We start from the raw sequence: 13,248 nt of genomic DNA, 5'->3' as shown, positions 1-13,248 counted from the left end.
GTGAGGTTTTGCTCAGGATGCTTTGAGTGCATAGGACAAGTCATTGAATTCTTTAGCCTGAGGAGAAACAGCCCTCTCCACATCATGTACTGCACAACATCACCTGGTTGGAGGCTGTAGCTCCATCAATGATGTAGGGCACATGAGGCTAGACACCCAAGGAATGTTCCAGGAGCAGACTATTAGATGCAGAGTTCTAAGGGGTGTCACCTAAAAATTTAGATCACTGCTTGGAATTTCACTGATCTTCATTTACACCCAGTGTGACAGGGATGGAGGTGTATACTTTTGTAGGGGTATACATAAAGGTGTTTTTTGTTTTGTTTTGTTTTGTTCACAGAAAGCGTTTGTGTATAAATTGCAAGATTGTTCAGAGGTCTTCTAAGCTTTAACACAAAAACAGAAGTCTGTGTTATAACCCACATTGAGATTTTTGCAAAATTTTTTCCTGATATTCTGTTGAAAGATTATGGTGAAGGTCTCTCGAGAAGCTTATTTAAGATTCTTTGGTGGGGAAGGGAGGGCAACTATATTAGGATATCAGACTGTGATGCTTCTTACCAAGCCTTTGGTCATGTGGTGTGTATTAAGAAAATCAGCACACAATTTTCCCAGTGCTATTGAGCTACTCTAAACACAGAGAGAAATCAAGCCTGGGTTTTCTGGAATATTCCACCTAAGTATTATTGATGGGGAGAAAAGTTAAGTTGGATGAAGTTTTTTAAAAAATTCACTGGCATAAAAGACCTTTAAGAAGGAAGAGACCATCTGCAATTGTGGAGGAAACACCTGCAGAGCTGCATCTGCTGATATGGTCATCACTGGGGTCCACACACACAGCAACAGCAAACTCACCACCTTAGCTACAGGAGTGCTCAGTGCTAGAATGCCTGCCTAGCATGCACAAGGCAGGATTGTGTCGTCAGAACTGGGGAAAGAAAAGAGAAAGCAACTCAAGCATAGGGCAAAACATGTTTTGAGAAAGTGCCTCTCCAAGCAATATACACAAATGACATGATATCATAATGCTCTTTAACGTGCCTACATACAGCACAATACATGAGACTTAGAACAAGCACAAGTGACAAGAGTGGGGTCCCGGGGCTGGGGATGTGGCTCTAGCGGTAGCGCGCTCGCCTGGCATGCTCTCTCACTCTCCTCTCTCACTCTCTCTTAAAAAAAAAAAGAGTGGGGTCCCAGAGTCATCAACAGCTCAATAAGCAATCAGGGAAAAGAAATAGGCCAGCTACAGGGTAAACAGACACATCCCTATGGTCCCAGCTCCCAGCCTCACCCCATTTCAAAAAATAACAATTAAAAACACTGTGGAGAAACTCAGTGGTGGAGCACTCCTGGGTGAAATCTGAACAAAGAAAGAGAGGAACGAAGTTCAGAAGAGACATTTCACCAATCTACCAAAGGCTGGAGTGGAGAGGCCTAAACTAACATACAGAATATGTAATGAAATATTAGATAGAAAAGACTTAAAATACAGGAAAATGGAAACTAACAATAAGAGAGATTTAACCCAGAAAAACATGTTGCTTTCAAATCTTCATGCTGATGCAAAGCTCCTCTCCATCCCAGGGTGCATTTTTGTTACTTCTGAATAGATAAAAAAAGAAATGAAGGCACAAACCTTTTTACACACCTACAGTGGTTTTCTCAAAAGAAATAAATAAAATGAAATAAAATAGGGCTGGGGATGTGGCTCAAGTGGTAGCGCGCTCGCCTGGCATGCATGCGGCCTGGGTTCGATCCTCAGGACCACATACCAACAAAGATGTTGTGTCCGCCGAGAACTAAAAAATAAATATTAAAAATTCTCCCCCTCTCCCCCCCTCCTCTCTCACTCTCTCTTAAAAAAAATCTAAAAAAATGAAATAAAATAAAAATTTCCCCAAGTCTGAACAAGTTCAAATGGATCTGAAACAAGCAAAGGTCCGACCACATTTCTATATACAGGGCTTTTCTCTAGTGTGATTTCTTCAATGCTGTTCAAAGGGACCTGGAAAGTTGAAAGTCTTACTACAATTTTTAAAGAGAGTAAAAGGATCTTCCCAGATGTGAATTCTCTACAACTTTGAGGAAAATTCTGAAAGCTGAATACTGCCCCACATGGCTTATCCTCAGTATTTTCTACAGTATGCGTCCTTTCATACAACTGAACAAAACTAGAACAGCTGAACCCTTTATATTTCTTACTTGCATAGTATTTATACCTTTTATTCCAAAAGAATCTTCCCATTCCTTAGTAAAATACTGAGAAAACTAGAAGATTTCCCACATTCTCACACTCACAGGGCTTCTCTCCGGGAGGGTTTTCATATATGAGAATGAAAACAGGGCTGGATGGGAAGCTGACAGGATGTAGAAGATCCCCCACAGAGTGATTATTTTTTTCAATGTGAATAAAATGGCTTTGAAGACAACAGGGAAAATGGAATGATTTGTGATATTTTTTACATTTAAAGAGTTATTCAGTTGTATGTGGTGGTGTTTGCCTTTAATTACTGAGACTTGAGAGGTGGATTCTGAAGGATACATGTGGGAGGCTAGCCTCAGCAACTTAGGAAGACCCTAAGAAACTCAGCAAGTCCCTGTCTCAAAATTAAAAGTAACTGGAATGTAGCTCAGTGTAGAGCACAACCAGACATAATCCCCAGTCTCTTTCTGTCTCTCACAGACACACACACGCACACACATTTTCAGCAGTGTGAGCTTTTTCTTGTCTTTGAGGATGACGTGGAACATTGATTTACCAGATTTTACATTAAAATGATTTTTCTCCAATAACGTTCTACATGTATATGAGTGACTGTAATAACAAAGTCTACCAATTGATTTCATGCATACAATTTCTCTGCAGTATCTGTTTTCTTTTTTTTGAGAGAGAGAGAGAGAGAGAGAGAGAGAGAGAGAGAGAGAGAGAGGGGGAATTTTAATACTTATTCTCTAGTTTTCGGCGGACACAACATCTTTGTTTGTATGTGGTGGTGAGGATCGAACCCCGCCCGAAAGCATGCCAGGCGAGCGCGCTACCGCTTGAGCCACATCCCCAACCCAGTATCTGTTCTTTAATGTGTGTGAAGTAGACAGGATGAGGCAAAAGCTTTTTCTCATTGTTGACATTCATAGGTCTTTTCTCTGGTATGTATTCTTAAATGTCTGTGAAGCTGATGGGATGTAGCAAAGGCTTTGCCACACTGCTTACATTCATAGGGCTTCTCTCCAGTGTGCATTCTTCCATGAATCTGAAGGTAAATGGATCTAGAAAAGGCTTTGCCACACTGCTTACATGCATAGGGCTTCTCTCCAGTATGTACTATTCCATGTCTGTGAAGGTCACTGAACCTAGCAAAGGATTTGCCACACTGCTTACAATCATAGGGCTTCACTCCACTATGAGTTTTTTCATGCAATTGAAGGTAACTGGATGTAGCAAAGGCTTTGCCACACTGCTTACATGCATAGGGCTTCACTCCAGTATGAGTTTTTTCATGTGAGTAAAGGTGAGAGGACTGAGTGAAGGCTTTCCCACACTGCTTACATGCATAGGGCTTCTCTCCAGTATGAGTTCGTTCATGTATCTGAAGGTGAGACGGAGTAGTAAAGGCTTTTCCACACTGTTGACATTCATAGGGCTTTTTTCTGGTATGTATTTTTCCATGTATATGAAGCTGATGAGATGTAGCAAAGGATTTGCCACACTGCTTACATTCATAGGGCTTCTCTCCAGTATGCGTTCTTCCATGAATCTGAAGGTAACTGGATGTAGAAAAGGCTTTGCCACACTGCTCACACTCATAGGGCTTTTCGCCAGTATGAGTTTGTTCATGTGAGTGAAGGCTATCGGATCTAGCAAAGGCTTTGCCACACTGCTTACATTCATAGGGCTTCTCTCCAGTATGCGTTCTTCCATGAATCTGAAGGTAACTGGATCTAGAAAAGGCTTTGCCACACTGCTCACACTCATAGGGCTTTTCTCCAGTATGAGTTTGTTCATGTGAGTGAAGGCAACTGGATCTAGCAAAGGCTTTGCCACACTGCTTACATTTATACGGCTTCTCTCCAGTGTGCATTCTTCCATGAATCTGAAGGTAACTGGATCTAGAAAAGGCTTTGCCACACTGCTTACAATCATAGGGCTTCTCTCCAATATGTGTTCTTCCATGTCTGTGAAGGCTACTGGATGTAGAAAAGGCTTTGCCACACTGCTTACATGCATAGGGCTTCTCTCCAGTACGTACTATTCCATGTCTTTGAAGGTCACTGAACCTAGCAAAGGATTTGCCACACTGCTTACAATCATAGGGCTTCACTCCACTATGAGTTTTTTCATGTGACTGAAGGTAACTGGATGAAGAAAAGGCTTTGCCACACTGCTTACATGCATAGGGCTTCTCTCTAGTATGAGTTTTTTCATGTGAGTGAAGGTTAGACGACTGAGTGAAGGCTTTCCCACACTGCTTACATTCATAGGGCTTCTCTCCAGTATGAGTTCGTTCATGTATCTGAAGGCAAGAGGGAGTAGTAAAGGCTTTTCCACACTGTTGACATTCATAGGGCTTTACTCTGGTATGTATTTTTCCATGTATATGAAGCTGATGAGATGTAGCAAAGGCTTTGCCACACTGCTTACATTCATAGGGCTTCTCCCCAGTATGAGTATTTTTATGTGAATGAAGGTAACTGTATCTAAAAAAGGATTTCGAACACTGCTTATATTCATAGGGCTTCTCCCCAGTATGAGTTTTTTTATGTGACTGAAGGTAACTGGATGTAGAAAAGGCTTTGCCACACTGCTTACATTCATAGGGCTTCTCTCCAGTGTGCATTCTTCCATGAATCTGAAGGTAACTAGATCTAGAAAAGGCTTTGCCACACTGCTTACATGCATAGGGCTTCTCTCCAGTATGTATTATTCCATGTCTGTGAAGGTCTCTGGACCTAGCAAAGGCTTTGCCACACTGCTTACATTCATAGGGCTTCTCCCCAGTATGCATTCTCTGATGTATTCGATGTAAACTGGGATAATCAACGTCTTTCCCACATATCTTACATTTGAAATGTGCATTCCCTGTGTGTGAGATCCTGTGCCTTTGAAGACTTGTCTGTGAAATACAGGTCTGAACACCTGGTTGACATTCATAAACTTTCTCTGTAGAATGAGCTCTTTCATGTCTTGTAAATAAAGAGGAGAAATGAAAGGCTTTCCCACATATGCCCCATTGAAAAAGTTTACCTCCACTGTGTGTTATCATGTGACTTTGAACAATGGTGGGATAAGAAGAGGCTTCACCACATTGTTGATATTCATTGGGTTGCCCCCCACTATGAGTTGCTTCATGTCTTTCAATGTCATTGGAACAACTGATGACTTTCCCACATACTGTACATTCATAAGATCCATCTACCCTTTGTATTAACATTTGTGTGTGAACGCTTTTGAGAGAAACCAGAGATTTCCTATATTGTTTCAATTCACATGGCTTCTCTTCACATTCCTCATGCTTGTAGTATTTGTGTCCACAGTGAGATGTGATCTGCCTGAAGGAATGAAGGTCATATGAAGTCTTTTGCACACATAATGAAGTCACATGGATTTACCCTACTAAAATTTTTTATTTGTTCAATTAAGAGGTGGAATTGATTTGAAGGTTTCCCCACACTATTCTGTGCCTTTGAAGTTTACCATGACTTCTTTGAAGAAGTGACCAACATATAATCAATGCTTAATTCATTCACAAATTTGTATGTATTTATAGATCCTTACATTACTATGAACATCAGGTAAAGGCTAGGTTTTCTGACTTGTTCAACTTGCCTAAAAATAAAGAGATTGAAAGGAAACAATCCTTTGCAACACAGATTCTCTATGGCTATTATCCAAATAGTGATATTTACATATGCAATTTTATAGTACTTTTTGCATGTCAAATACTTTGAAAAGACTGAATATCTGTTACAGCTAAGTATATATTTCTGGTAAAAAATATTATAAGAATAAATACATTTCATATTATGCATACTTTTTCACTTGGTTTGCTTTAAAAATTATATGACAGTTCTCAGATTCCCTCACGAATTCCTCTTGTGAGTACACTTACCTTACACTGCTTCCAGAATTTTCGATCTGATTTTCAGTGGTCTTGTCTTCCCTCATGTTTTCTAAAATGAGAGAACAGAACAATCTTTATGAATATTTAGGAGCTAGAAATGCTTTGCCAAATCCTAGGTGCCATTTATGCTGCAATAGTTCACCAACTTATTCCCTTTTCATCTTCTACACAAATGACCTAAATAAACATGAGTTCTCTATTTGATTAATGTTAAAATCATCATTATTACCTATAGAAGACAGGTTTCTGAGGACCTCCAGCATCACATCTCTGTAAAGGTTCTTCTGGGAAGGATCCAGAAAAGCCCACTCCTCCTGGGTGAAGTTCACAGCCACATCCTCCAAGGCCACTGAGATCTAAAATATCCCACAAATGTATAGTGGAGGCCAGGAGAGATTGACAGCATGAGAAATCTATACGCAACATGCATAATGTTCACATGATTCCCTGGCCTCTTGATAAATTCCATGATTTGATCCATCAAATCTTTACTGTACTCAATTTTTTTTTAAGAGAGAGTGAGAGAGGAGAGAGAGTAAGAGAGGGAGAGAGAGAGAGAGAGAGAGAGAGAGAGAGAGAGAGAGAATTTTTAATATTTATTTTTTAGTTCTCAGCGGACACAACATCTTTGTTGGTATGTGGTGCTGAGGATCGAACCCGGGCCGCACGCATGCCAGGCGAGCACGCTACCGCTTGAGCCACATCCCCAGCCCTGTACTCAATTTCTTACACCCATTCCAACACTAGAAATTGGCTACTCAGAAGGCAAACATCCTTTTTCAGTGTTTTATACCCTTCCTTTCATGAGTTCACACGAAGTGAGATGGGCTCCCAGATCACTCCGAACTTCTTTATTGGTTGCACCTCTATTACATGTCTTAGAACCATCCTGTGTGGTACAGAGCTAATTAATATAAGCAATTTGGATAGTACTTATCTTTAGAAAAGAAAGGTGATGAGTAGGAAATTGAGGAATCATGAAACTAAGCATTTGAGAGAGATTCTGCAAACTACACTGGCTCCCTGTACCTACAAGGTTAATATAAACAACATGGTATTTACTAATGCCTTGTTTCCTCTGAAAGTCTATCATTCCATACTTAAAGAAATGCCTAGAACCAGCCCACACCCACACCCTCTGGGGATGGGGTCAATAAGGAGATTCTTTCATAGACAACATTTAGACAACCTTTCACACAGGTTGTCACAATGTGGTAACTGGAGACTGAGTTCATCCTCTCTGATTATACATAGAACAATTAGAAGTTTGCTGGTGCTTTACTCCAGAACAAATTTAGTCAACTAGCTTAATATTAAGTGACAAAAACAAACATAAGTTCTCTATTTGATTAATTTATTTATTAATAAACACATCAATTTTATAATTTCCTGTGGTTACTGTCAAACCAGAATGGGGTAAGTGAAAGATGGCACATGTCTTACAAATAACTCAATGACCCAAAAACGTCACCTTGTCCACACAGCAGCCTTACAAAGTTTTATAACTCTCCAAGCCATCTTCTTAATAAACAGCAGGCACTACTTTTCTAAGTCTCATAGCAACAATGAATGTCCATTGAATATCAAACTCTTCTTAACAGCAGCCGGTTCACTACCATAATGTACAGTCATGAGACACATACCAATGTTCTGCTCAAGGACATTTTGATCAACGTTGGACCACATGGGCAATGGTTGTCTGTTGTGAAAGAGATTCATCCTGCCTGCAGCAATGGTGGTGCCAACAAACCTAAGACAGAAGCTCTTCCAGAGTGTGCTAAAGCAACAAGTTTGTAGCCCAGATTCCTGAAGTATCCCACACAGTCTGGGTGTGAATCAGGCCACCACTCACATCTGTAAGCATGCTATGATGTCTGCACAGTGACGAAACAGGCAAAAAGAAAATGTCCCTGCCACTGACACAGAACCACACTCAAGGACTGAAAACATACAGAACCACCCAGAATAATGAAGAATCCACAATTACACTCAGAGACTTCAGACCAACTCTGTCAGGACAATGATGCAGGCAGGAGGGCTTCATGGGCCTTTAACCGAAGGGGAAGCACAGGGAGGTCTCAGGGTCACAGGAACACTGCACAGGAAATAAACAACACCCCTACAAATGCACTACCAGTGAAATCCCATAATGCTCAAAGAACATGAGAGCTAAAGCAGAAATCAGATCAGAAGCAGCTTTAAAGCCTCCAGGGAAAGGGATGTGAAACGTGGGGTCTAAACAGACACAGGCCAAAGAGGTGACTCAAGAGAAAAGGTGACCATTTTGAAGGAAAAAATGTAAATATCCATCATAGGAAATTCATAGAGAATACCAGAGGTGGTGCTATATTGGTATCTAAGTCATCCAATGCACATTTCACAAAAAAATAAATAAATAAATAAATAAAACCCAAAAGCAATCATTGAAACAGCTGCTTCAAAAAACAGAGAAAGAAGAGCAAGGTAAACCTAAATTAACCACAGGAAGGTAACAGAGAAGGTGCTGATGAAACCACAATCAGGAAATTCACAGTCTGCAAAATCAAGTTCTTCATGAGCTCTGCAGCCTGGAAAGATACAGCACCCTTATAGGCAGACTGGTAAGTGAGAGAAGCAAGTTTAAAAAGGCCAAGTGCAGTAAGATTCCAAGTCAAGAACATTCTGGAAAAGACAACATTACAGATGCACTAGAGAACTGATGGTGCCAGGGACTCAGGGAGCAGAGAGGGAGGGAGCAATGAGGAGGAGTGATGAACAGGGGGAACCCAGGATTCCCAGAGCAGTGAAACTCTTCTGTATGACATTATCTTGTAAACTACGTGACACACACAATCACATCACACAGACGAGGAACCCTAAGGTAAAGGATAAACTTTGGCTTATCATAATGTGTTGCTTCATCCATTCTATTTATCAAATGTTCAGCACTGGTGTAGTAACTAACAAACACCCTACACCAATGCAATATGTTGAAAACAGTGGAGACTATCAGCTGGAGAGAAGGGGTAATCCATACTATGAGTAATGGCACATTTAATGGTCACCTTGATTGGATTAAAGATACTGATGATTAATAGGATTCTGGGTGTGTGAATGAGGGTGTGTCTACAAATGATTGGCATGTGGAACAGTGCACCAAATTGGAGAACCTCCTTATGCTAGGCAGCACCATCCAATAAGACACTGTCTTGGGTAGAACAAAAGTTGGAAGAGGAAGGAAGCAGCAGAAGAGCCAGCTCCTTTCTTCTCAATGGGTTCTTGATTGCTACTGCAATGGCCTGAGGATATCAGAGTCTGCCTTCTTCACTCTCCCAAAGTGGACTCTGCCTGTGATTCTCCAGGGAGGTTCCAGAATCTTTGGTCTGGACTAGGGCAGCAGCATTGATCCCTCTTGTTCTGACACTTCAGCCTCTTGGACTCGGCAGCTACTACTTCTCAAGCTCTCCAGCTGCAGATGGCCACTGTGGACATCCAGCTTCAGGTCAAGTAGGCCAATCTAATGAATCCCCTTTGATAATCATGATTCCTCTTGATACTGTTCCTCTAGACAACACTGACTAATAAATTATGTAAGCCTAAAATTGCTTATAAAAACAAATTTTATCTAATAAAGAAGTAAATAAACTACCAAGCCATGAAGTTTCACAAATATATACATAAGAAATAATAGTATATGCTAAATACCATTTTCATAATAATGCAAGAATAAAGCAAAGAGGAAGAGTCATAGGTACAAATTTGAAAACTATGGACAAGAGCTAGGAAACTGATTTTCAATACTATTTCTATCTGGAAATAAATTGGATAACAAGTCTTCAAAAGTCATTCCAGGGGCTCAGGTTGTGGTTCAGCAGTAGAGCACTCAACTCGCACATGCATTACTCTGGGTTCAATCCTCAGCACCACATAAAAATGAATAACTAAAATAAAGGTATTGTGTCCAACTACAAATAAAAAATAAATTTTTTTTTTTAAAAAGTCATTCCAACTGCTGCTGTGGTGGTGTGCACCTGTAATTTAGCCACTACATAGGTCAAGGCAGGGAAATAGCAAGTCGGAGGCCAGTCTCAGCAACTTATCAAGATAGTCAGAAATTTAATGAAACTGGTCTTCATCAAAACTTAAAAGGGGGTCTGGGATTGTAGTTGAGGGGCAGAGCACTTGCTAGCATGTTTGAGGTACTGGATATGATCCTCAGCACCACAGAAAAATAAACAAACAAAATAAATGTATTCTGTCCATCTACAACTATACAAAATATTTAAAAAGAAAAGAAAAAGAAATAATAAATACATAAGAAGAAGGGCTGAGATTGTGCTCAGTGGTCAAGTGACTGTAGGTTTACTCCCCAGTAAAACACCTGCCCACCTCCAGAATGCAGCTCACAAATTGAAATTCATTTCTGGAGGAGAACTAAGCATGAGCAAGTCCATGGCGTCAATCCCCAGCACTCAATAAGTAAGCAAATAAATAAACAGCAGTCTACAATACTAATTATCTTGGGCTGGAGAGTAGCTCGGTAGTAGAAAACTTGCCAAGCATGTATGTGGCCTTCCCTCGGATCAATCTCCAGCAGTCCACCACACACACACACACACACACACACACACACAAAGAAAAAAAAAAAGAAATACATGTAATGAGAGATAAAATGAGATTGTGTGGTCTGAGAGTTATATGAGGGTCTCAGTATTACAATGTGAACTTCTGAGCCGCTCCTCTTACATGAAGAGTATAAAACCCTAAAACCACCTGAAGTCAGGGTTCAGGGGATTGATTGATTGATTGATTGATTACAGCAAAAGCTGTGCCCTCTGAGTCTGGCTGCAGCCATATAAAACTGTTTCTGGCTATCTTCAGACCCTTTGCCTCCTTTGTCCCCATTATTACCCTGTGCACTTAAGTGACTACACGACTGGGGTGACTCTACATCATGGACTATCAGAAAAGGGAGCAGTTTTCCTCTATTGATGGAGCCCAGGATTCCATATCCCTGGGATCTATAAACAACCTCCTTATTCCCTTTAAGGCAGTTATTTTGAGCAAACACAAGGAAGTGGTAAGTGATTATTCTTTCTCCTCAAGTATAATATTCACAAATGGAAAACAAATGCTTTCAAAAGTGTCCTTCTTGCCAGGGACAGTGGCACAGGACTGTCATCCCAGACACAGGGGAGGCTGAAGCAGAAGGATCGCAAGTTATGGCTGCGGAGGGAGGGAGGAAGATTCTTTCCAATATTTCACTAGATGAAAAGTGACAATTAGCGGACGGTGTCCATTTGGACCGAGTGGGAAGAACGAACGTCTGGCGGAGCTGTGAGGTGGAGGGAAGGTGGCTTTTAGAGGCAGGAGGCGCCTGCAATTTGGGGGACCTACAGCAGCCTCCGGAGGAGCTCCCCTGGGAGAAGGAGGGTGCATTTGTGGCCCTGCTTCCTCCACGTTGGGAAGCGTGGGTCGGGCCACCAGTAGGGAGCAAAGGGGACACCAGGGACCTGAGCCGCCCTTCCAAACCCAGGGAACCAGGGGACAGGGCCCAGGGCCACCCGCCAGCGGGGACTCTACCGCAATCAGCCGCTCACCTGCGCGCAAGCCCCAAGGAAGGTGCTGACTGTGCGCCTTCAGCCCTGGTCGCAAACTCACCATTGTGGCTTCCGTGGTGACCCGGGATCCTCTGAGGAACCTCCAGTCACCCGAGATCTCGGGGTTCACAGGGAACGAGAGTCACCTGCGGTCCCTGAGGAGAGAACCCAGGTGCCAGAGAAGGAGTAGCCCAGTCGCTGAGGAAGAAAAGCCGCGAGATTGCGGAAGCCCGCCCTCCCCCTTCCTCTGCGCACTGATTGGACAGTTCCTCCCAGCGTCCTAAATAGAAGACCTCCAGGCCCGCCTCTGCATCGTGACTGACAGCTAACGTCATCCAATCACTGGCTGAAATTGGGTAGAGTGACAGATACTTGGCCCCAGCCCTTTTCAGGTGGAGCTTCCCGGCTGTGCTGGGAACTAATCCAGCTGGGAAGCCTTGGCTTAGCCTGTGGTACAGAGGTGACACCTGGCGCTGAGCTAGGCTTCAGCCACAGAGTGCTTTCCGAGCATGGCGAGGCCCTGGGTTTAACCTCAACACAAAAACAAAGCCCAGCTTCTCAGGGAGGCTGAGACTGGAGGAGCCCAAGGTCAGTGAGACCTTCTCTTAAAATAAAATGGAAAGGGTGGGGTTGTAGCTCAGAGGTCCAGGTCAAGCCCCACTGGGTTTATTCCCCAGTACCTCAAAGAAAAAGAAAGAACTATATTACATATATATTGTTTTTTCAGCTGATGCGACCTCAAGCAACTTAGAAAGACCCAGTCTCCAAATTTCTGAAACACTATTTAAAGACATCATATGTATGACCCATACATAAATATCTAAAAATGACAACAATTTGAAAACTATTTTAGTAATTCTCATCACCTCCTGGCCTCTGTGGCTTTGAGGAGGCAGCCTGAGCGATGAAAGGAAGCAATTGGGGTTGGCTCTGATGCTCAGGTTCCATCCCCAGCAGAGAGGGTGGGGGAGGAGGGAAGGCAATCCTCTAGGGCAGCAATGTGCAGTGGAAATAAAATCGGTGCCTTGTGCTTAGTGTAGATGTTCTACTTTGACTGTTAGGAAGTCTTATGCAGAGACCTGACTCTGGGGATCCCACGGGTCTGGTCAGGTGTTTGCCCCAAAATCAAACAGAAAAGGTCATGATGCAAAGCAGGAAAGGAACTTTGACCAGTGCAGCTACACCAGGAAGACAAGGAAACCCTGCCCTTATGCTGTCTTCAGGTGCTGACAAGGACTTTGAGGGTTTTTTGTTTTTGTTTTTGTTTTTTAAAGAAGATTTATTTATTTATTTATTTATTTTTGAGAGAGAGAGAGAGAGAGAGAGAGAGAGAGAGAGAAAGAGAGAGAGAGAAAGAGAGAGAGAGAGAGACTTTAATATTTATTTTTTAGTTCTCGGCGGACACAACATCTTTGTTTTTATGTGGTGCTAAGGATCGAACCCGGGCCGCACACATGCCAGGCGAGCGCGCTACTGCTTGAACCACATCCCCAGCCCAGGACTTTGAGGTTTTATAGAAGGACAATCATAGGCATGTAAAGAAAGGG

General features: G+C 42.2%; 1 protein-coding gene and 1 pseudogene across 2 annotated transcripts in view; one reads left to right on the top strand and one right to left on the bottom strand.

The window, feature by feature from the left end:
• The window catches only part of LOC308639073 (ubiquitin-conjugating enzyme E2 N-like), an 89,431-nt pseudogene that overhangs the window by 46,152 nt on the left and 30,031 nt on the right, over positions 1-13,248 (top strand). The gene's annotated exons all lie outside the window — the stretch shown is intronic.
• Positions 311-11,860, bottom strand: LOC308639074 (zinc finger protein 124-like). Its single transcript, XM_081277056.1, has 4 exons — positions 11,685-11,860; positions 6,352-6,478; positions 6,111-6,171; positions 311-928 (listed from the first exon to the last, which is right to left on the bottom strand). Exons 1-4 carry the CDS (start codon positions 11,763-11,765, stop codon positions 895-897), a joined length of 303 nt encoding a protein of 100 aa, XP_081133182.1. The 5' UTR covers positions 11,766-11,860; the 3' UTR covers positions 311-894.

This window comes from Spermophilus citellus (genome assembly GCF_964194105.1).
Source record: "Spermophilus citellus genome assembly, chromosome: X".
Classification (NCBI taxonomy): domain Eukaryota; kingdom Metazoa; phylum Chordata; class Mammalia; order Rodentia; family Sciuridae; genus Spermophilus; species Spermophilus citellus.
This window is presented reverse-complemented; position numbering and strand designations above follow the sequence as displayed.